Here is a 24906-nt window from a genome sequence, read left to right on the forward strand (position 1 = left end):
TGCCTAATTCCTTTCCAGTATATTTTACAGTTAATTACTTCCCATTTTGATAAGATAATGTTCGCATTTAAATGGAAACACATCTTAACTAAACCATGAAAATATTCCGACTGCGACTCCAACTATAAAGCCAAGCACAGCGCCAGCTGCCTCAGTAACAGTTTTTGTTAGGGATTGTTCCACTTCTGGGTCAGTTTCAACTGCATGTTTATATTGATCATATCGTTCTGAACTGTTGGTGCTGTATTGTGTCCGTAGAAGTACTTTAGAACGTGATCCACCCTCACTGTCTGTGTATGAGCTACCAGAGTATTGAGAACTTTGTTCTGCTTCAGTTGCTTTGGCGTTTTCTTCGTCAGTCACATTTTTTTTGTCATCTGTTTTCAACCAGTACTTCAATGATGTGTATCTTGATCTATAAGTACATTCTTCCTTTGCCTCTCCTGTTGGATCAGAACTAGCATACTTGGACTTTCTTTTCCTCCTATTTTTCCTAGTAGGTGTAGTGCCAGTTGTTTTACTTAGTGCTATATCAGTGTGTGCATCGTCTATATCAGAGGAATCACTTCCAAACCCATGTTCCTTGTTGAAAGCCATAGCAGCTTCTTCAACTTTCTTAGTAATATGATTGCTGAAGTATGGCTGAGGAAGTTTTTTATTGGCTTCTAGTACTCCTTCCAAAATTTCTTTAACCATGTTCTCCTTCTTTTTGGATTCATTTTCAATATAGAAAATCTTGTATTTGCAGCGTTTACAGAGTTCTTTTAACTGTACGTGACTTTGCTCTTCATTATCATCAATATTTCCTATATACTCTTCCTTTTGTTTGTTATTTTTAGTGTACGTTAAGATGACAAAGGCATAATCATCAACATTATCTCCAAAGAATTTGAAGAAAATTTCAACAGTTTTTACTATCTCAGCAGAAAATCTTTCAGGACGCAGTACGAAGAATATCGCATTGAAGCCAGGAATTGTCAGGCCAACACATCTTGATAGTTCTTTATAGACGAAGCTATCATCATGTGTTGTATCAAAAAAGCCAGGGGTATCTATTATATCCAATTTTATATTGTAGCGCCGTGCCACCTGAAATGTAGATGAAGAAGTGCTTAAATTAGATCATAAATTATTATATATATATAAGTAATTCTTAAACAAAAAACAATAGATTCAGTGTTAATATTGAAATGCAATTTGAAAAGGGACTTTAATATTTAATTAGGAAAGTCGTTTTTATCTACTTATATAAATTATATAAACAATATGATAGGGTTTCCATGATTCATTTCCATACAATATCAATGCTTTGTAAATAGTGTTAAGTTAAATAACAATATTTTTTTATGTTATTGCATATCCCTTACGCCAGATAATAAGCATATATGCTTATATGGCTAGCCCATTCTGACTTCCTATCAACAACAAACTGACCAAACTCTGACCCTTAAACTGCTGGAAGATGGGATGTAATGTGTTTAAAGAAACTGCTCAATTTTAATAACTATTCATGATGAGATAAAATGTTAAGTGTATGCTACCCTGGCTCAAATGTCACATATCAAGTTCAAAAGGTTTCCTTAACACTCTGTAACTTTAATACACGAATGTTCTTTGATGAAACATCAGATAGTTTGTTTAATTATGATACCATGTTTTTGGGTCAAATTCCAATCTTTTCAAAGTTCAAGGTGAATTGAGGTATTTTTTCATCCTCATCTCATTCACTTTACCGGTCTGGTAGTTGGGGTGAAATGAGGGACAACGATATATAAATCCTCCCCCAGTCAGGTCTGTTGTGGGCATCTGAAAGTAATTCATCCATGGGGAGTAATGTCCAACTTTTCTTTTGACAGCCTCAATGACTTCTTTGACGGCCTCTAGCGTGCCATGAAGCCCATTTTCACACAGAGAGTTGTGCCTGATAACCTGTCCAAACCAATCCAGCTTTTGTTGTTTGACATTGTTAGTAGGGGCTCTTGTGGGCCAACGAGTTTTGCAGTCATGTTTCGGACATACTCATTGGTCTTGTGCTCCAGGTAGCAGTTGCGAAGCAGTCTTTGTAGACGATTGTGTTCAAAGGCCTGTATCCTGCTTTCTGTGTCTGCACGGAGCTTCCAGCTGGTGCAGCCGTGCAGTAGGATGGAGACTTCAAGGGACTTGTAGAGCCTGTGCATGGTGGGGAAGCTGAAAGAGCTTCTTGTCCACATCCTGCTCAGTCTGGCCATCAGTGCAGTTTCCATGGCAATTCCTATAGGATCCTCAGCAGTACTGGTACCATCCTTGGATATAGTTGCTCCCAAGTACTTAACCCAGGTAACTTCTTCCGTTTTCGTTCCATTCATGGTAAAGTCTGCACTGGTGTTGGTCATGCTGTTCACCATGATCTTGAACTTCTCAGTGTTGACCTCCATCCTGTATGCCCCTGCTCTTTCGTAGAGTCTGTTGATAATATCTTTTAGTTCACTGCTGTTGCAACCCATGAGGTACATGTCATCAGGGAAACTCAAGGTGGAGATGGGTCTTCCAGAAATAGAGTCTCCTTCATTATTTTCTTAAGGAAAAAGGTTATATAGGACGGGGGAGAGCAGACATCCCTGTAGGACTCCCATTGATGTCCTAAAGAAGTCCCCCTTCTTTCCATTGAAAAGTACTGCACTGTTGGTGTTTCCATAGAGTTCTTGGATGACTTGCACTAGCCCTTAGTAAATGTTAAATCCGCTCATAACATGCAACAGTCCGTCATTGCACACACGATTGAAAGCTTTTTTTAAGTCAATTAAGTTGCGGAAGAAATCAAGTTGGTGTTGTAGGTATTTCTCAATGATGAATCTCCAACCTACTCTTTTTCATGCAGCTCTTCAGCATTACTTGTCAAGTGATTTAGGATGATGGGTAGCATTACTTTGTTGGGGTGACTGAGGCAGATGGTGTGGTAATTCTCACAAAGCTTGGGGCTTTCCTTTGTTTTCAGTAGTAGAACAACTAGATACTGAATTTACTCTTGTTGCCATTTCTTGTTGCTGTTGCTGCTGCAGTCATTGCCTCTCCTCCATGCTTAATCAGCTCAGAAGGGACGTTGTCCACTCCCAGAGATTTTCCTGCCTTAAGACCAGTACTGCCTCCTCCACCTCTGCCTTAAGTATGGACCAACTTATTTGTTTGGATTTCAAAAGACTAAGAAAACAGGCACAGTGTCACATACATTGAATAAGTCTAGTGCTGAAAGTTCAATCAATGTTTTATTATAGAAACATTGTCTGGCATTAATTTGATTGAAGTTCTAGACAATAACTTTTTTTAGGAGCATATTTCACAGACATGACATCTTCCTTATTAAAAGTAGTGTAAATGATTCTGGAAGTGTTTATTAAGGAATAAAGGTTTAATTCACAAACATACCTCTCTATGGCATGTTTTAGTTACAGATGTATGTTTCCGTCCAGCTTTGAATCCTTCCCTTCCAAGCAGTGAATTACCAGTTGCACTTTTGCCATGACCAGTATGACCCACCATGAGTATACGTAGTTCTTAAACATGTAGATTATAAAGTTAACATTTGAAGTTTTCTGAAATCTTTGTTAATACTATTTTGATGAATGCAAACACAAATTTTGTTAAACAACAATATCAATGATGACCAATCATCACATTAACCTTGGGCGATGGTGACAATTAAACAAATTTAAACAAAGTTAAAGATAATTGTTGATGATGGAGAAAAAATGTTAGAATGTCTATGCAGATGATGTTTTGTCTCTGTTTGCTTTGCTGTCCTTTTCAGTTGACCAGCCCAATAATTTGCCTCAAAAAGGGCAATTGTAAATGAGTCTACTAACAAAACAGCTCATCTGAACAACACAATTTAACACACACACAATCTATACATGGTACAGAGGGGTAAACAGGAATAGCCATGCACACCTGTTGGTGTGTCTATTGGTTCGTCTGTAAATCTGTTTGTCTTTCCATCTTTCATGAGACCAAAATTTGTCTAGAGGTGTTCTCCTATATGTACATCATTAAAGGAGAAATGCCGTTCTTTTTAAAACCCGTAAAAAACCCTTTATTTATCAAATTTAGTGCATAGAAAAACATTTTTGCACCTCACTTTGATTCATAATTAGTGTTATTAGGGAAAACAAATTTTCAACAAAGTCGCGAATTTTCACATATTGCAATTTACTCAACATTTTCATTAAAAGCGGAAATGAGATAAATTTGCCACATGATAATGCTCTCAATTACAAACCTGCTTTACAGGGCTTGGAATGTGATATTTCTCACAACTTAAGTTAAGAAAGAAAATTTGATGAACAAGAGCTGTGTTTGTGAAACACAATGCCTCCTACTGCTCTTTGAAGCCATATGTTGGACCTTTGACCTTGAAGGATGACCTTGACCATGACCTTTCACCACTCAAAATGTGCAGCTCCATGCATGAGATACACATGCATGCCAAATATCAAGTTGCTATCTTCAATATTGCAAAAGTTATGAGCAAGGTTAAAGTTTTGGGACAGACACACACATACAATAACAGACAGACACACACATACAATGACAGACAGACAAACAGGCCAAAAACAATATACCCCTGATCATTCAATCCGGAGGCATAAAAGTGGAAATGATAGTGATTATGAAGTGTTTTCTGTTGAACCGTACATGTATGAGCCAGAATTTAGTGACTGTCAGTCAGATTTTTCTGAATCTGACTCGGACAGCGAGGAATCTTGCATACTCAAGATGACCATCGTGTTGGAAATACAGATTGGTAAATAAATAATTATGTTATTGTGTTTAATACACATTTCAGAACAAAACACAATGTAATGTTGATTTTGTTTATTGTTATTCAACAGTATGATCACGTTGAATATGACTACGTTGTATACTTCATAACAATCAACACACTGATCAGATACTTGCAACAGTTTTTATTGGTCTATTAAAACTTCAAATACAACTTTCACTATAATTAACCGCTGAAATGAAAACAAGGGCGTGTAGGTATATGAGGACAGGGTGGGGGACCTTGGTACAGTGCTGCTAAAAGTGATTAATGTTTATGATGCAAAGTTGATCTAATCTCTTATCTGATTGAGGTATACCCATTGATAAAACACATTTTAATACCCATGCAAATAGCCATAAACTACACAACACAATTTACATCTGTGATGAATATTAATCAGCACTGGGTAATGGTTCAATTTGAGATCTCAGTTGAATGGGTACCATGAGTATTTGTGTATGTTATTAAAGTGAGGAAGCAATCTTTCCCTTTGTGCCAATTAATTGCATCCAGAAAATTACCATTACTGAGAAATGCCAAACTGTTAATTGTTTGTGAAATCAAAACTAATGATTATGACCCATGCACAAAACCCATAGCATATTATATTTTGTTGTGAATATTTCATTATAACATACTGAATGATGTTAGCAAGCAATATTAATATTATTCTAATTGCCTTTTAAAAGTTGTCTGTTACTTGCCTGTGTAGTAAACAGTAGATTTTTTGTGTTAAGTATTAGTGAAAGTTTACATTCTTTTTTTTTGTCCAACACATTGATTCTCTCATAATTTCCTAGAAAATTAGGGAAATGTAATTGATACTGACAAGCACATGTAATATTTTTGAAACTTTCATTTTTAGCTCCACTGGCCAGAGGCCAGTGGTGCTTATGTCATGGTCCTGTGTGCGTCGTGCGTGCATGCATCCGTCTGTGTGTGCGTGCGTTAACTTTTCCTTTAAACATCTTATTCTCCTAAGCTACTGGTCCAATTCTGATGAAATTTCTCAGGAATGTTCCTGGGGTGAACCTCTTTCAAATTTGTTCAAATTATGCCCCTGGGGTCAAATTTGATCCTGCCCCAGGGGTCACAAAATTGAAAATTTGCTTATATAAGGCCTATTTTGTGTAAACTTTAAAAATCTCTCGTCCATAACCATTGGGCCTAGGGCTATCAAATTTGGTATGTAGTGACATCAAATAGTCTTCTACCAAATTTGTTCAAATTTTATCCCTGGTGTCAAATTTGACCCTGTCCCGGGGAGTCACAAAATTGAACATATGCTCATGTAAGGCCTATTTTGTGAACACTTCGAGAATCTTCTGGTCCATAACCATCCGGCCTAGGGCTTTCAAATTTGGTATGTAGTGACATCTAATAGTCCTCTACCAAATTTTTTCAAATTTTAACCCTGGGGTCAAAGTTGACCCTGCCCTGGGGGTCACAAAATTGAACATATGCTTACATGTACATAATGCCTATTTTGTGAAAACTTAAACAAATTTCTTGCCCATAACCATAAGCCTATGGATACACAATTTTTTATGTAGTGACATTGTATAGTCCTCTACTTAGTTTGTGCAAATTATGCCCCAGGGGTCAAATTTGACCTTACCCTGGGGGCCACAAAATCAATTACATGCTTATATAGTGCCTATTTTGTGAAAACTTAAAAAACTTTCTGTCCTTAACCATAAGGCTACCAAATGGTATGTAGTGACATCTAATAGTTCTCTACCAAGTTTGTTCAAATTATGACCCTTGGGGGGGCGGGGGGGTCACAAAACTGAACATACGCTTATATGGGGCCTATTTTGTGAAAACTTAAAAAATCTACTTGTCCATAACCATTGGGCCAAGGGCTACCAAATTTGGTATATGTAATGACATCTAATAAACCTCTACCAAATTACAAATCACAAAATAAGCAAGATATAAGCGTATATAATGTTCAATTTTGTGACCCGCGGGTCGGGGTCAAATTTGACCCAAAGGGCATAATTTGAACAAACTTGGTAGAGGACTATAAGATGTTACTGCATACCAAATTTGGTAGCCATAGTCTGAATGGTTTTCAACAACAAGATTTTTAAAGATTTCACAAAATAGGCGCTTTATAAGCGTTTATTTAATTTTTTGACCCCCCAGGGCAGGGTCAAAGTTGACCCCAGAGGCATTATTTGAACAAATTTGGTAGAGATTTATTAGATGTCACTACATACCAAATTTGATAGCCCTAGGCTGGACGGTTATGGACAGAAAGATTTTTGAAGTTTTCACAAAAAAAAGCCTTATATAAGCATATGTTCAATTTTGTGATCCCCCGGGGCAGGGTCAAATTTGACCCCAGGGGCATAATTTGAACAAACTTGGTAGAGAACTATAAGATTTCGCTACATACCAAATTTGGTAGCCCTAGGCCCAATGTTTATGAACAAGAATTTTTTTTAAGTTTTCACAAAAAAGGCCTTATATAAGCGTATGTTCAATTTTGTGACCCTCGGGGCAGGGTCAAATTTGATCCCAGGGGCATAATTTGAACAAACTTGGTAGAAAACTATAAGATGTCACTACATACCAAATTTGGTAGCCCTAGGCCCAATGTTAATGGACAAGAAGATTTTAAAAGTTTTCACAAAAAAGGCCTTATATAAGCGTATGTTCAATTTTGTGACCCTCGGGGCAGGGTCAAATTTGATCCCAGGGGCATAATTTGAACAAACTTGGTAGAAAACTATAAGATGTCACTACATACCAAATTTGGTAGCCCTAGACCCAATGGTTATGGAAAAGAAGTTTTTAAAGTTTTCACAAAATAAGCCCTTTATAAGGGATAAAATTTGAAGAAATTTGGTAGAGGACTATTAGATGTCTCTACATACCAAATTTGATAGCCCTATAGGCCCAATGGTTATGGACGAGAAGATTTTTAAAGTTTTCACAAAATAGGCCTTATATAAGCATATGTTCAATTTTGTGACACCTGGGGCAGGATCAAATTTTACCCCAGGGGCATAATTTGAAGTAATTTGGTAGAGGACTATTAGATGTCTCTACATACCAAAAATCTATAGATCTAGGCCCAATGGTTAGGGACGAAAAAAATTTGAAAGTTTTCACAAAATAGGCCTTATATAAGCATATGTTCAATTTTGAGACCCCTGGGGCAGGGTCAAATTTGACCCTGGGAGCATAATTTGAAGAAATTTGGTAGAGGACTATAAGATGTCTCTACATACCAAATTTGATAGCCCTAGGCCCAATGGTTATGGACGAGAAGATTTTGAAAGTTTTCACAAAATAGGCCTTATATAAGCATATGTTCAATTTTGTGACCCCCGGGGCAGGGTCAAATTTGACCCCAGGGGCATAATTTGAAGAAATTTGGTAGAGAACTATTAAATGTCTCTACATACCAAATTTGATAGCCCTAGGCCCAATGATTATGGACGAGAAGATTTTGAAAGTTTACACAAAATAGGCCTTATATAAGCAAATTTTCATTTTTGTGACCCTCGGGGCAGGGTCAAATTTGACCCCAGGGGCATAATTTGAACAAATTTAAAAGAGGTTTACCCCAGGAACATTCCTGTGAAATTTCATCCGAATTGGACCAGTAGTTTAGGAGAAGAAGATGTTTAAAGGAAAAGTTAACGAACGCACGCACGGACGCACGCATGCACGATGGACACAGGACCATGACATAAGCCCCGCTGGCCTCTGGCATTTAGCTTGTGTGTATCTTTTGTGTGTTTTTGTTTTTCAAGGGTTTGCTTTTTTGCATGCCCCCTTAGGAAGAAGGCTGCATATAGCAGTTACCCTGCCTGTCTGTATGGCTGTAGTCGGTCCATCTGTAAGTCTTTAGGATTTTAGGAGCGTGCACATATTATTCAAAAGGGCACTTTAGCGCGTGATATCATATTATCCCTGTGGCATATTTTCCATGTAGCATATGTTACGTACCGGTAAGTATACATGTGTTTTAAAACATGTTTTCTAAAATAAATTAAACTAGTTTCACTGTTAAAAAAAAGAGGATTACCAGAAATTGTATAAAAATACATTAAAAGCTATTTAAAATTTAACTTGTTGCATTATTATTGTTTAATAAACTTAACTCAAAAATATTTTCAGTTCTGTTTTCTGATTTTAATTTCTCCGATATTTTGTGTAACCATAATTGCTTTATATGTTTGTGAAATAGTTTTGTGTGCTGACATATGTAGCGTTACCAAGTATATTACCAACAACAAGGAAATTAAATATTATTAAATTAAATAGTATATTAAATATTGTACACTAAGGAAAATTAGAAACAACAGAAATTCGTGTTATTAGCAGGTCACGAAATTGGCAAATTCCTACTTTATGCTTTCGAGCGGTCTCAATATTGAATCAATACTGATCTAATTATGGAATGGCTCAGCTTATCAATGATACATGTTTTAGAGCAATGCCAGAGAGAATCTTCTAAATATTGTCAAATTGGACAGAAAGAACACACTAAGTTAATTACTCATTGCTTATCTCGCTAATTAGACATGTCGAGTATGTGGGCAGCCCATTGATTCTTGTATGATTTCATGTAAATAGAGGGCTTACATCCTAATTCGTCTGTCGCATATATCATATTACTTCGCTACCTATTGGCACGTGGTTTTGCACAAGATCCTGTCGGAAATTGTACACATCATCATTTGATGTTCTATTCTATATTAATACACTGTTATTCAGTAGAGGGAAGAGTATTATACATGTGGCCGAATATTACGGCCACACAATTTGTTATTGTCATGGGGCAAATAGGCCACTACATTTAGCTTGTAATTCAGAATACTTTACGAACATTGGAAAACGTGTTGAAATCAAATAAGTAGAAATAAATCGTTATGAACACTGAAACGGAGTTGTGTATGTTTATTATGTCTTAAAAGACTATGTCACACATAGTTACACATTTCAAATATTTATTGTATTGCAAAAGCCATTTGGTGTACCTTGGGAACAATCCATACATTCAAATATGTATGGCAAATTTATATAAAAAGTTAGAATACTGTAATTTGTTGAAGGAAAATCATTTTTAGCTGAGAATACATTACCACCAAACTAACCTCAATATGATCCTCTTTAAGTCTGGCTGTTAACATTATTTGCCGATGGAAATTGTTCAGATTGTATGTCCAGGTAGAGCAATATAAAGTTAAGCATAGTCTTAAATAGAAAGGGGTTTTCATGGGGATCCCAGTATCACTTTCATTAATGTCAAATCCTTGCTATAAAATATAATTCACATGTGTTCAGGTATTAATGTTCTGCTTTCTTGTAAAATGTATTTATTTTAAGCTGTAACTTCTTAAGCCTTTCAATTATCAACATAACATTACCTGACTCAAACCATCAGTTTTACCTTCTGAAGGTGTAATCTCTGCTTTCTCAGTAGAATCATCTGATGACACAGTTGGGTTTATAGCTTCTGCACCTGCTCAGAATACAAACAGAAAAGATGAAGACACTTATATAATTATGTGTTCAACAGTATTCAACTTATTCCCAAATGAAAAGCAACATATCAATGACACACATACAATATAAGAAATAAGCACAAGAAGCATTTCTATAAAAGCTCAATGGCGTTCATACTAGAATAGTAAAGGAACCCTTTTTTAATGAGCACTTTTTTAAAATATATTATGGAGGGATACACAATTATTAAGTGTAATGTAACCTTCAATGTTAAATGACTTTAAATCAAATTCCATAGGGCCGTGTTATACAAATTCCCAGCTTCAAGTCAAGTCAAGTAAATTTTATTTAAAGTCGGCAAGAATGCATAACATGTAACATAAGCTATAATTAGCTTTTGAACCGACATTAACAATTGTATAATAATAACATATTAAAAGCAGCTGTTAAGAGAGACAGTAAAGTAATTTAAACATTTAAACATGGTTAAGGCAAACATAATACTAAAGTACATTATGGAATAAATAGCAAAGCAATTGTCACACCAGAGGAAGTATCTAGGAATAAAACATAAAACAAAAGATTTGTGCTAATCTAGACCTTAGGTCTACAAATAAATTAAGACAATTTAAAATAATAAAAAAGCATGGCAAAGAGGCGTATAAGCACATAGTAGTATATATATATATGTGGTAGAGCAATAACCAAGACCAGCCTAGCCAAATAAGCAACACAAAGCAAAAGATAAGGCATAATGATAAGCAACTAATAGTAATAAATAATACCTGAGAGATTTGCGCTAAACTTAACCGTAAGCGTTACAAATTAATGAAGACAATTTAATACATACAATAAGCATGGCAAAGAGGTTATTAAGCACATAGTAGTATACTCATATATGACATAGAGCAATAACCAAGACAAGCCTAGCCATATAAGCAGAACAAAACAGAAGAATAAGGAAAATAATAAGCAAAAGCCAGCATAACTAGAAAAGCATGTCATAGAGCAATAAAAAGACCAGCCTAGCCAAATAAGCATAACAAAACAAAAGTTAAAGCAAGATAATAAGCAAAAGCTAGCATAACTAGAAAAACATGTTAGGTTTGCAGTCCCAGCCTGTGGACTCCCTCCCTGATAAGTTGGAATGAAGATATGGACAGCTATGTCTGATTGCACACTGAACAACTACATATCTTTCCATTCCAACTAGAGATCAAGGTTTTAAATTGGCTGAAGGAGCCTGCTTTTCTGAACTCATCAGACAGCAAGTTCCACAGGCTATTTTTCTATATTTCCAATTGTGCAAGTTTTGTGTGGATGTTGTTGTTTTTTTAAATCCCAGAGGTCATTGATCATTATGAAACAGAGTGTATTGCACAGGAACAAAGTCCTTAGTTCCAAGGTAAAGGTCACAATTCAGATAAAAGGTAAAATTAAGGTTTGTTCTACAGCCTCAGATGAGATGCAGTGTTGTGCAAGAACAAGGTCCTTAGAACCAAATTCAAGGTCACAATTAAAGGTCAAAGATCAAATTGAGGATATTTGTATATTTGTACTTGACAATTTCTATTTAGCATTGCTTTGTCCAGCATGGATGGATATTCTTTTTGCAGAAGGGATCAGCATGAGTGTTACATGTATGAACCAGGTTCAAGGTCACAAAGGCCAAAGGTCAAATTGAAAAGCAGATCCCTAGGTCCAAGGACAATTTGAGGTCAATTTTAAGAAATAATTTCTTAATGCTTTGTCTGAAGCATGACTATGTAGAGCGAGGAAGGATTTTCAAATAACATGGCAAGTGATCAAGCATGATGATTTTGAGTGTCAGTCACAAAAGAAGGTTTAAGGTCAATTTGCCACAAATCAAGGTCAAGGTCAAAAATTGAAACATGCAGGCATAGTTTCTGATGATATGTTCATATTTGAAATGTGAAAATATATTAAATGTACTGTAATTGGACTGCATATCAGGTTGGAAATTTTAATTGTCATTAAATTTTAGGTAATCTAAATCAGTTTGGGTGAAGCAGTTGAGTAGTTGTAAATTTTTTGTCTGCAGAAAATATTAATAAATCATACAACTTAACAAGAGGCGCCCGGAATATATTTGAACAAAATCTGTACACAATTTAAAACAGTTATGTGAAAAACCTGTGTAAATTGATTTTACTCTTACATGCACAATCTTAATCTTGATGTTTCATCATCATGCTATTTAGACAATAACACACGGCAGAGCTGGGCCGGGTGTCTATAATCGGCCCGCTGCCGACATAACGGCCCGAGGGCCATTATTCGGCAAGGGCCAATTGTAGACGCCCGGCCCAGCTCTGTCGTGTGTTATCGTTTATATCACATATCATACTATTTTGGTCCTTCACGAAAATTTATACAGAAACAGCTTTCCGTACTTTTATTTTCATTCAATTGATTACGCAGTTTATGACGTACCTCATGTGACGTCATTTCAATGACGAAACTACCTAGACTCTCTGGATTTTAGGACAACAACATATCGGACTTGGAGTGTTTTATTTAACAGTTAAATATTTTGTTAAGCATCGAACACTTAGTGTGTTTGTTTACGATGGATTAATATAATATTATGGATGTGAATAACAGTGTTGGGATATAAAACTGGAATGAAACTGGTGAGACTGCATTTTCGATTTCGTTAAAATGTCGACTTGAATAACGCGATGTTTTGTTGAACAATTGATGGATTATGCCTTAATTTAAGATAAGCGTCAGTGAATGGTTCTTTACTGTTTGAAGCAAATCGATGTTGAATTAAAAGGGTAATTTCTTTGATGAATACGTCCTTCCTTTGTCAGTCGATCAAAGAATGTCTATCCTCAAAGAATTGCCTGCTTACATCCAGTCCTTTTAAATGGAAAGATGGATGGCGATGAAGAAATGTGCCCAGAATTTACTTCGTCATGGAAGCAAATTAAATTTTACGAAAATAAACATGGTTATAACACAACTTTGGTGAGTAGAACAATAACCAGTAGATGATGTTTTACTTCTTTATGGCTAAGACTGAATGTGGACGCCATATTGTTCAGTATAAGCCGCGCGATCCCATTCTTTTCTGATATAAAAAAAATCGGCCCTAGGGCTGATATAATTTATATTGGCCCGCTAGATACGAATAACAGCCCGCTAGCGACGTCATTTTGTTACTATTTATAGTAACGATATGTGATATTCTAGATTTATAGCATGGTGCGTTTAAAATAAGTGATTAGTGGAAGGGGTAGTTGTTGGACTTTTCAGACTAAACACACATGTAGAAAAATTTAAAATGATTTGAAAGCAATTGGATATTCTATTTCCTTGGGCTTCATCAAGAACATACATGATAGCATTTGACAAAATATAAACGCTGGCCTTGTTATGCCTTAGTATATATTTCGTCAAAATGTGGCCACTCTGGATGTCATAAGAAAAATCAATCAAATGATTGCCAAAGTTAATCAACCGACCCAGCCTGAGATGTCATCTTTGTAAGACATCTCCAAAGGAACTGTATATAATATTATTACCAAAATATTGGAAGCAATATTTGGCAAAAAATTACAATTGCATCAGCTTCACATGGCGCAAATTAAGGGGATGAGGGCTAGATCATGGCTGTTATACATGAGGATTAGAGGTGGAAAATTGAAGAACTAGTTTACTTATGATGAGGTAATGTTCTATTTGGGTGGGTTGTGGGTGAAGCACAATTTGCTACATAAGAAAAAGGCAAAACTGTTGGAAACAAACTTAAGTTTGTTAAGTGTGACTCTTTCCCTAAGGGTTTCATGGCCAGGTGTCTCTTGTAGAAGAAAAACAGATAATCACTTTATCAAAAAAGACACTAAAGTTAATAGCAAGTTACGGTATATCTCTATAATGTATTGAAGCCGTTTCTTCAAAATAACATTCCAAAACTGTTTCCAGAAGGTGGAAAGTCAACCATGTTCCATCAGGACGTGCATCAAGATACACACCTAAACAGATCCTTAAGTTTCTTGAGAAGGAGAAAATGATTTGTATTGACCATGACAAATGGATTCCGAAATCTCACGATGCTGCTCCTATGGATTTGGTATATCTTATATCCTTAAGCCCCGTCAACAGAAGCGCAACGTTAAATATGTTATTGGTGTTTAAAAGCTCTTATTAAATAAGGACAAATGGTACCAAAATATTATTAATAAGACCCTTAAATTGTGGCAAAAAAGGCAAAGGCTTATTTATGTTTGTCTAGGATCTTATATTTAAAAATAACTTCAACAAACATAGCATTGTAATTCTTATTTTGCATAATTTATTTTGTTTTTATATTATATTAGCGCCTCTCATATTCTTTTAGCATGGAGCCTGTTTAATTCATTTGAGAAAAACATGATCATGGCAATTTTGTTCCATATTCAGTCATGGTTTGTTTATGCTTGATCAATATTAACCTTGCATACTCTCTATTGGGTTCCCATTTATTGCTCAATTATCATAAAATATATTCAAAACAGTAAATTTTGTAATAAGGATATCTCAGCTGAGTTTGAAACTAGGTGATTTGGGGTCAAAAACTACATGTATATCACGAGGCAAAGTAAAGTAAAAGCCTTTTAAAATTCAAGAGTTCACATTAATTGCAGATGGTCATGGAACTTGTTCAGATTGAATGTCCAGAGCAATATAAAGTTAAGCAGAGTCTAAAATTGAAAGGGGTTTTCATGGGTAGGGATATAACTTGCAATAATGTCACATCCTTGCTATCAAATATAATTCTCAGTTATGTTCAGATAATAATGTTATGCTTCCTTCTAAAATGTATTTATTTTAACCCATTTAAGCCTAGTGGACTCTCCCATCCTTCTAAATTGGATCAATTTATTTCCAAAATTAGGGATGTCTAGTATATTTATTTCTATATTTAGAATATTTCTTACAGAAATTCCTTTAAGCAAACAGCCCTGACCCAGATGAGACGCCGCATGATGCGGCGTCTCATCTGGGTCTACGCTAATTGCCAAGGTCTTTTTTCTAGACGCTAGGCATAAATGGGTTAAGCTGGAACTTCTAAAGCCTTTCAATTATCAACATAACATTACCTAACTCAAACCATCAGTTTTACCTTCTGAAGGTGTAATCTCTGCTTTCTCAGTAGAATCATCTGATGACACAGTTGGGTTTATAGCTTCTGCACCTGCTCAGAATACAAACAGAAAAGATGAAGACACTTATATAATTATGTGTTCAACAGTATTCAACTTATTCCCAAATGAAAAGCAACATGTTGATGACACACATACAATATAAGAAATAACCACAAAAAGCATTTCTACGATTGCTCAATGGCGTTTAGGCCACTCCAAATTGATCTGCTGGTCGTCGGATTTGCCGCACCTATTTTTTCAAAATGGGGGAAAAAAAATAAAAAATTACCGCTCGCACTCATTTTTGTTTCCTTTTTAACCAGGTTTTCCGAAGGAAAAAACTGGTTATTAGATTGGCGATGTCGGCAGGCTGGCCGGCGGAACAAGCTTGTCCGGGCCATTACTTTGTCGTTCATTGTCAGATTTTAAAATCATTTGGCACATGTGTTCACCATCATTAGACGGTGTGTCGCGCGAAATAATTAAGTTGATATCTCCAAGGTCAAGGTCACAATTTGAGTTTGAAGGTCAAAAATGGCCATAAATGAGCTTGTCCGGGCCATAACTTTGTCGTTAATTTTCAGATTTTAAAATCATTTGGCACATTTGTTCACCATCATAAGACGGTGTGTCGCACAAAAAATTACGTCAATATCTCCAAGGTCAAGGTCACAATTTGAGTTTGAAGGTAAAAACTGGCCATAAATGAGCTTGTCCGGGCCATTACTTTGTGATTCATTGTGAGATTTTAAAATCATTTGGCACATTTGTTCACCATCATTAGACGGTGTGTTGTGCCAAAGAATCACGTCGATATCTCCAAGGTCAAGGTCACAATTTGAGTTTGAAGGTCAACAATGGCCATAAATGAGCTTGTCTGGGCCATTACTATGTCATTCATTGTGACATTTTAAAATCATTTGGCACATTTGTTCACAATTATTGGACGATGTGTTGCGCGAAAGAATTAGGTCAATATCTCCAAGGTCAAGGTCGCCACAACTAAAAATAGATTGATTTTGAAACAACTATGTAACTATCAACAATCAGTAACAATGCACATTTTGATTTTGAGTTGTCTCTCTTTATCAGACTTTTTTTTCTTATTGAAATGTCAATTTTACACAAGGGGGTTAACAATACACATTTTGCATTGTCTCCCTTTATCAGACCTTTTTTCAACTGAAAACCTGGTTTTGTGACAATTTTGTCCCTTGTGTAATTAAAGCGCATGTTGTTGTTTTTTAATTTGTGAAAAAAAAAGCTATCTAGCAGAAACGATTTTGACGCTGAATACGAATGCCAAATATAGTGTTTCGTAACCTTTTTAATTGATGACTGCAGGCGCTAAAAAATTCGATCGAGACTTCCAGAAAAAATGACTTCCTGCGCGAGCAGTATATGTTTCGCTGTCGTGACTGTTTTAACAAATTGCGGTGATAATTAACTGGCTGCAGCCAACCCTTAAAATATAAACACATCTTCTACGTTCTGTGACTTATTTGAATGTATGTTTATGTTCGAACATGCAACTATCAGCACATACCGTTGAAGCATGTTCAATTTCAAACAACATCGGGAAACATGACGTAAGATTTTTTTATACTTTTTCTTCATTAAAAGTGCATATGGACGGTATTTCCCTATATGTAGGCAAATTTTTCCTATAACACAATTTTAAGTGAACAGAAAATAAACATAAAATCATTAAATGCTGGTTCTAAAAGTTTCACAGGGACAATGTTTTATAATTAAAATTAATAATAATAATTAATATAATAAAACAGCTAGGTCCGTGCATTTCAGAAACATCAAATAAGTTCTTTGTAATGTATAAATTTATTTCAGAAAAATACAATACCGTACTAGCCATCGATATGCCCCTTTTAAAATAAGGTAGCAATAATGGATTATATGCATGGCCTTTGTCAGACTGTCTGTCATTATCATTTTGATGATTGTCCCTCTTCAAGTGCTATTGCAACATGGTATACCTTTTCACAGCTTGCAACATGGTATACCTTTTCACAGCTTTCACTATTTAAAACAAATATAAGCAGCAGTAGGTAGACATGTGTCCCTCACTTCAATGATATGGTTACATGTATATTTCGTGGTCAAAGGTCATATGCAAGTTACTCCTATAAATATGAGGTCGATATATATTCTTTGTATAAGAATTGATTTGAATGTAAAATATAGCTGTTTAAACCTATATCTCTTGATCATGCAATGTGTTTCTATCAAATGTGAATTTTTTTTATTCTTCGCCCTTCGCTGGAGTGGCCTTATACCAAAATAAACAAGAGCTGTCAGAGGACAGCGCGCTTGACTATTTGAGTGCTTAACAGCTGTCAAGCAGTCATACTTTTTCCTACTTTTTCCTACTATTTCCTACTTTTTCATCAGGATCCTACTTTTTCCTATTTTTTTTACCAAATCTTCCTACTATTCCTACTTTTTCATTTTCAATGGAGAATTTTTTTTTTAAAGAGTTTATTTAGTAAACTTGCAGGATGAATGAATCTATGGCATGACTGTATCCCTGTTAATGTTTATTCATCTAGATGAGACCTGACAACCCATGCTGACTGTCTGCTAGCACCTCTTCAGGAGCATAAATATTTATTTCTTATGTAACTTTTAAAATTATTGACAAGTTTTTTTGAAGTAACAATAGTGCCTTGTTTACTTCCTTAGCATTTGTACACTGCATACTTCACTACCTTACACAGTTCCCAGTGATGCAAGAGCATTGTTTATTCCAGTTTTATTTTGTTTCCATTGACAACAATTTGACCAAACCTTATGCATGTTTACATGATATTGCTGTTTGGAATGTAGAGATATAGAGATACATGTATTGTATGAGTGGTTATGTAATATGGAATTTATTACACAAGTTATTGGAAAAAGATAAAACTGATGCTTTGCCGAGTTTTCATCATTTACAAATATAATGTAATAAATTCTGTATTACATGTGTACATGACAACGGATATGATGTTCTATTGATATCATAGGTACATCATGCTAAGTAATTAAAGATAAATGCACAGAGCCTAAACGCCCTGATACATTTTTATGCTCCCGTTAGGGTGGCATATGGCAGTTGTACTGTCAGTCCGTCTGTTTGTCTGGCTGTGTGTCCGTCCGAAAACTTTAATATGGGCCATAACTTTTGCAATATTGAAGATAGCAACTTGATATTTGGCATGCTTAAGGATATAACATGCACAATATATTACCATTTCGATACACAGAAGACCTCTAACCACTTATTTGATGATACACCAAAATGAACAGCATCTTATATAATTACATGTATACTTCTTTAACAGGGTAGCTTTGCTTGAAACTTAATTATCATAGATACACTATAAGTGCTAAAATGCCTAATGGGAAAACAAAGTTTAACCCTTCATGGATGGAGAAGTGGGACAACAGTGAAAAAACACTTGGATCGTGGTGAAAGAGAGATACCGGCAATGAGTTTGCAAGATATTGTACTGTCTGAATGAAGTCCATCTTGTTGTAATTCTGGTGCTAATCAATTGATAAGTCATGCAGATGGATAAAAACACAAGGCAAACATGAAATACATGCATGATAATTCACAAAAGCGTTTGTTTGGAAGTGCCCCAAAGCCAAGCAGCTCTCAGGGTGGTGGGGATAAATCTATCTGTATGCAAGTACATTCATCACATAAGGAACAGGTACAAAAGGCTGAAATCTTTTGGGGCCTTAAGGTAGCTTCAAGTGGGTATCCATACAGAACATGTGATGGCACTCCTGCTCTGTTTCAAGCTATGTTTCCTGGACCTGTGTCTAAAAAATTAGTATTATGTATTCCTACTTTTGAGGGAAAAGTTCCTACTTTTTCCTACTTTTTTTCCTACTTTTCTTGCAAAAGTAGTTCCTATTTTTTCCTACTTTTTGAAAAAAGGTTACTTGACAGCCTGTGTATAACGTAACCCATCATGGGGAAATTGTTCATATTCAATAAGGTCAACGTAATATAGTCATAGTCTAAGTGGAAGAAGACCATAATTGAAATATATTGATCCCTTATGGTTTAAAGAAGTTGTACTCTATAGACAATTTTGAGTTCAGATTTTTCACAATCTATTGAACATTTGTAAAGACATAAAACAAACAAATAGATTTTATTTCAAGTTTGATAGCAATAGCTTGAGTGGGATGGTTGGACAGTCCTTCAAAAATAAAATAAATAAATAGTTGTGTTTTTTTTACCATGTTTAAAAAAAAATATTTTAAAAAATTTGGGCGGGGGGGTTGGGGGGTGGAATGGGGGGTAAAATGTGGGGGTGTGGTCATTAATTAGATGATCTTTAAAAAATAAGAAAAAAAAATGAAAAAAAAAAATTGGGGTGGGGGGGATTCTGAGGTGGCGCGTGGGGGATGGTTTGGGAGGAGTCCATTGTGGTATGTCAGATAAGTGTTGCATATTTCTGGTTGGCATTTTAATGGAATTATGGCCCTTTTTTGTCTTAGTAACTTTGAATATTTTGTTAAATTTTGTGTTTAGATCCACTTTACTTCTTAAGTATCAAGGCTATTGCTTTCAAACTTCAAATACTTTCTTACTATCATGAGGGTACTGTACTTCAATAAACACACCCAAAATGTTGATCTTTCAATGTAGTCCCCAATGACATGCACCAATTTGAAGACACACAGAGCATACATGGTATTACCACACAAAGCATTCTTGCAATCTCTCAATTGCATTCAGACCAGAAGAGATAGGGAACTGTTAAGAAATAAGAACTTCTTTCCAAAGAGGGATACAAAATGATTTAGAAGATTGTAACTTAAATATTTCCCATGATGCAAATTATAGAACATATATCTTCAAAAAAAAAATACAAATGTGAACGTTTAGAACACCAAAATATTTTGAAAATTATACAACACTTACACAAACACAAATTTATCTGAATTTTACCACATATATATGACAAATATTGCAAACATATGAACTTTTAGATCATATATATAATAATACTGAACATAAATATGAAATGTGTAATACACATTGTCTTGTGTCATACATGTATAAGATTTTACCTTATATATATATATATATATATATATATATATATATATATATATATATATATATATATATATATATATATATATATATATATATATATATGACTTTTTAAAACATATATATACAACTATAGCACACAATCATGGAAATATATCACTTAAATATGAACACATTAAATTTTGCAATATTTGACATGCCATACCCTTGGAACATTTCTTTAAAAAAAAAAAAATTGATGAAAGATGTTGATATTTCAGAGATATGAAAAGAATAAAAAGAAAAAAAAGAATTGTTAAGCAGCTAGGCCTTAAGCTTACCTTTCTGCGACTGTCCTGGTGGAAACGTCATGTATGGGGGTGGTGGGTCTTGTTGATACCATCCATGTTGACTGCTCCAGTCTGTATTAAAATGCTTGAAGTTAAATTAGTTTTCTTTAATTACTGATCCTGAGACTTATAGTGGATTTTTCCTTTACAAGAAATACTGTTTAATGCTAAATTGGCTTTTAGTTAGCCTTACCTTTCTGGGACTGTCCTGGTGGAAAGCCACTTCCTTGCATGTGGGGAAGTGGTGGTCCTTGTTGATAAGATGGTTGCTGACTGCTCCATTCTGTTAAATCAAATTATGAGATTCCAAGTTTTCTGTTAAATTTGTAAGCAAGATGAAAGGGTAAAGGGGATGGTCGCACTGGATTGTGACATGAAATTATGAAGAGACAATACCAAAATTTTAAATACTGTTTATACCCATTAAATTGTGCATTAAAAGAAGACTGTCAATTGTAAATCACAACACTGCCATCTAAAAAAATACATATTTTTTAAGTATGGCACTTAAGACTATGGCTATTTCTATAATGGAAAAGCCATCCAAACATTGGACTGTGATTTCACCAATTATTGGATAGATTATGATACTGGCAGCAGTTTAAATGCATTCCAGCATATAATGCTGTTTGGCATGGTATTTACAACACAAGAAGGCCATGGTTGCCCTAAAGTGCTCACCTGAATTCACACTTATTATCACAGTCATTTCCTGATGCCTTTTCTAAACCATTGACCCAGATTCAAACATGGCCTTCATATTGTGAAGATAAATATACTTCCTATGTTTCATTTAGATTTTCATAATAAATGTGGATTCTACAAAAGGAACATGATTTTTAGCTCTACTGGCCGAAGGCCTGAAGAGCTTATGTCATGGCTTGGTTTCCGTCGTCCGTCCGTGCGTGCGTGCGTTAGACTTTTTCTTGTTTACGCGATAAAGTTCACAGTTTTCATCTGATTCTTTTCAAACTTGTTCAGTGTCTTTATATTAATGAGGACTCGAACCCTATTGAAAATGGGTTACATCAGAGTGAAAAGTCCAGAATTATCTCCCCTTGAAATTGAGAAAATGGTGAAATAAGGCTTGTTTACGCAATAAAGTCCACAATTTTCATCCAATAATTTCCCAACTTGCAGTGTCTTTACCTGAATGATGAGTCAAACCCTATTCAAAATGAGCAATATCGGAGTTATAAGTCCAGAATTATCTCCCCTTGAATTTGAGAAAAAATGAAAATCTTTAACATTTTTCCATAACTTTTGCAATATTGAAGATAGCAACTTCATATTTGGCATGCATGTGTATCTCATAGAGCTGTACATTTTGAGTGGTGAAAGGTCAAGGTCAAAAGTCAACAAAAAAAATCAAAGAGGCGCAGAAGGGGACAAAGTGTTTCAGACAAACACATTTCTTGTTTGTTTACACATAAAGTTCTATCCTTTTAAAAACTTCAACGGATGTTTTATATCATCAAGGGCCAGAACCCCATTGAGAGTGAAGAAAATATGTCCAACTTATTGTTGAAAAGGAGCCATTTGAAGTTTAAATTTTACATTTCTTTTTGTTTATGCGATAAATTTCCCATTTTGGGTCTGTTTATTTAAAACTTACTCAGATTGTTCATACTATCAAGGGCTTGAGCCCTATTGATTCCAGCCAGTAGAGCGATTCAGGCCCTAATGGGCCTCTTGTTTAAATATTTGACATTATGACCCAGGTTTGGGAAACTTGGTCCAGATTTCAAACATGGCCTAGGTATTGTCAAGATACAATTCATATTCTCACCTAATTGCATCCATATTTAATCATACGTATTATATCTTGAGTGTTTAAAAGGTTTTATAGTTCTAAGAACACAGTGTGTTGAGAATTATGGCTTCCTTGCTATGGAGGCAGATACTTTCGTTATATGGGTATAGTGAAGACATTTGAAAACTGTAACTCTGATATGTGTTCTCAATCATCCTGAAACTTGCTGAGAAAATGTTTTCAAATGATATCTTGGCTGAACATTAAAATGGTTTTAGCCTGTTGAAAAACATGGTTTTCATGAGGTGGGGCAGTTTTCCTTATATGGCTGCTGGGAAATCTTGTAAATCTTGATAAAACTTTATAACAATGTTTATTTTGACAATATCTAGGCCTATTTCGAATCTTGGCCATGTGTGTCCAAAAACAAGGTATTCATGTCAAATCTTAGGAAAACCTTGTTACAACTCTTGAAACAATATTTATCACTTAATCTTGATGAAACATCAACAGAATGTTGACCTTGAGAATTCCTAGGACTAGTTTGAATTTAGACAATCTGTAACAAAAATCTATGACACCTTGGTAAGATAATTTTCATGACAGTACCTATGCCATGTTCAAATGTTGGTCACTTGTGTATAAAAAATAGGTCACAAGGTCAAACATGAAAAAAACTTCACCATTTTAGATGCCACATAATTTATGACTAAATATTGCTGACACTTGATCATATTGTTCATTCTAAAAATATCTAAGCCTGATTCAATCTGGATCATGTGTGTCAAAATCTTATGTCAGCAGGTAAACATTTAAAACCTTGTGAAGACACTAGAAGCCATATGTATGACTTAATCTTGATTCTTTATGGTAAGAATGTATATCTTGACTATTTCTTGACCAGGTATGGGTCTCATGACATTGTGTAAAAAATAGGACACCAGGTTAACTCTTAGAAATATGTTTTAACCACTCTACAAGCCACATTTATGTTTCAGTCTTATTGAAACCTGGATAGAATGTTTACCTTGACAATATCTAGGCCTGGTTTAAATCTGGGTGTAAAACTAGGTTAGTTGGTCAAATATTAGAAAACACTTACTACCACTCTTTAACCCACATTTGTTTATACAATATTGACCAAACATGGTCAGAATATTCATCTTGACAATTTTTAGGTCAAGTTTGAATTTGAGGTATGAGTCAGATCACATCTCTGACAATCCGGTTTCAGGGGTAAAGGAAGTTATGACACAATATTAAAACACATTAACTGAAGGTCAATGAGACTTGAGGTGAATTGTTCATGCATTGATGTCATGTTTTTTCTTAAAAACAGGGATAAGCAGCATTTTTAATCATTATTTTTGGGGCGATTTGTTCATTGGAGGAATTTATTTTGCTGATAGAAGAAGCTTCCAGCTGCCTTATATACTATTTAAAAACCATTGAGCATAGATCCCACATTTATGGCTCAATCTAGATGAAACTTGGTCAGAATGTTCATATTGACAATATCTAGACCGAAACAGAATCTGGGTAACTTGATGTCCAATAATTATGTCACCAGATCACATCTTAAAAAAACGATAATATATCCAGTCTAGCATCCACATTTATTACTTTATATTGATGAAACATGTTCAGATTCTTTGTGTTTACAATATCAAGGTTATGTTTGAATCTGGGTAAACTTGGGTCCAAATTAGGTCATCAGATTCTACATTAATTTTGGTGTTCCCTGAACTACGTTGAGCGAATTAGGGACATAATGATCTTATTGATTTTAATGAATTTGGATGAGGGTCACCATGGAATATTTCTTGAAATTGCATTTGAAATTATTCATTCCAGGGTTGGAAAAAAAACTATCCTAACCTCTCTGTGACTGTCCTGGTGGAAAGTTTTGCATTTGATTAAAGCCACTTCCGTGCATGTGGGGAGGTGGTGGTTCTTGTTGATACCATCCTTGGTGACTACTCCATCCTGTAACAAAGATGCTGAAAATTAAATTATTCCTCAATTGTTAATCCTGATATTTGACAGTGCAATTATTGTTCTATGAAAAAAAACTGTTTAAAGCATTAGTTTTGAAAAGGCTTTACCTTTCTGGGACTGTCCTGGTGGAAAGCCACTTCCGTGCAATTGGCGAGGTGGTGGTCCTTGTTGATACCATCCATGTTGACCACTCCATTCTGGAACATCAAACTAAGAAATTCTATTAAAATCAAATAAGCTTATCCATATAAATAGTTCACTGACATCTCTAGGATGACTGATAAGAAATGAAACAATGCCAAAAATCCAAATTACAAAATCCAGAGAAA

At 35.1% G+C, this 24906-nt stretch overlaps 1 protein-coding gene across 1 annotated transcript; it reads right to left on the bottom strand.

Annotated features, from left to right (window-relative positions):
* LOC127860148 (uncharacterized) lies at window positions 1–24785 on the bottom strand. Its single transcript, XM_052398028.1, has 8 exons — window positions 24685–24785; window positions 24458–24565; window positions 21020–21109; window positions 20818–20898; window positions 15399–15470; window positions 10212–10283; window positions 3403–3530; window positions 1–1089 (listed from the first exon to the last, which is right to left on the bottom strand). Exons 2-8 carry the CDS (start codon window positions 24513–24515, stop codon window positions 85–87), a joined length of 1506 nt encoding a protein of 501 aa, XP_052253988.1. The 5' UTR covers window positions 24516–24565; window positions 24685–24785; the 3' UTR covers window positions 1–84.
* Between the last annotated feature and the right edge of the window lie 121 nt (window positions 24786–24906).

The sequence above is a fragment of the Dreissena polymorpha genome, chromosome 1 (assembly GCF_020536995.1).
Source record: "Dreissena polymorpha isolate Duluth1 chromosome 1, UMN_Dpol_1.0, whole genome shotgun sequence".
NCBI lineage: Eukaryota > Metazoa > Mollusca > Bivalvia > Myida > Dreissenidae > Dreissena > Dreissena polymorpha.

Bases quoted from the DNA above. Each gene is read 5' to 3' on its own strand.
- LOC127860148 (XM_052398028.1), bottom strand. From the start codon at position 24,515: ATGCACGGAAGTGGCTTTAATCAAATGCAAAACTTTCCACCAGGACAG. The intron at 3,531-10,211 runs GTAAAACTGATG...TACATGTTTAAG, and splicing joins AGAGATTACACCTTCAGAAG to AACTACGTATACTCATGGTG. The intron at 1,090-3,402 runs GTATGTTTGTGA...TCTACATTTCAG, and splicing joins CTAAAACATGCCATAGAGAG to GTGGCACGGCGCTACAATAT.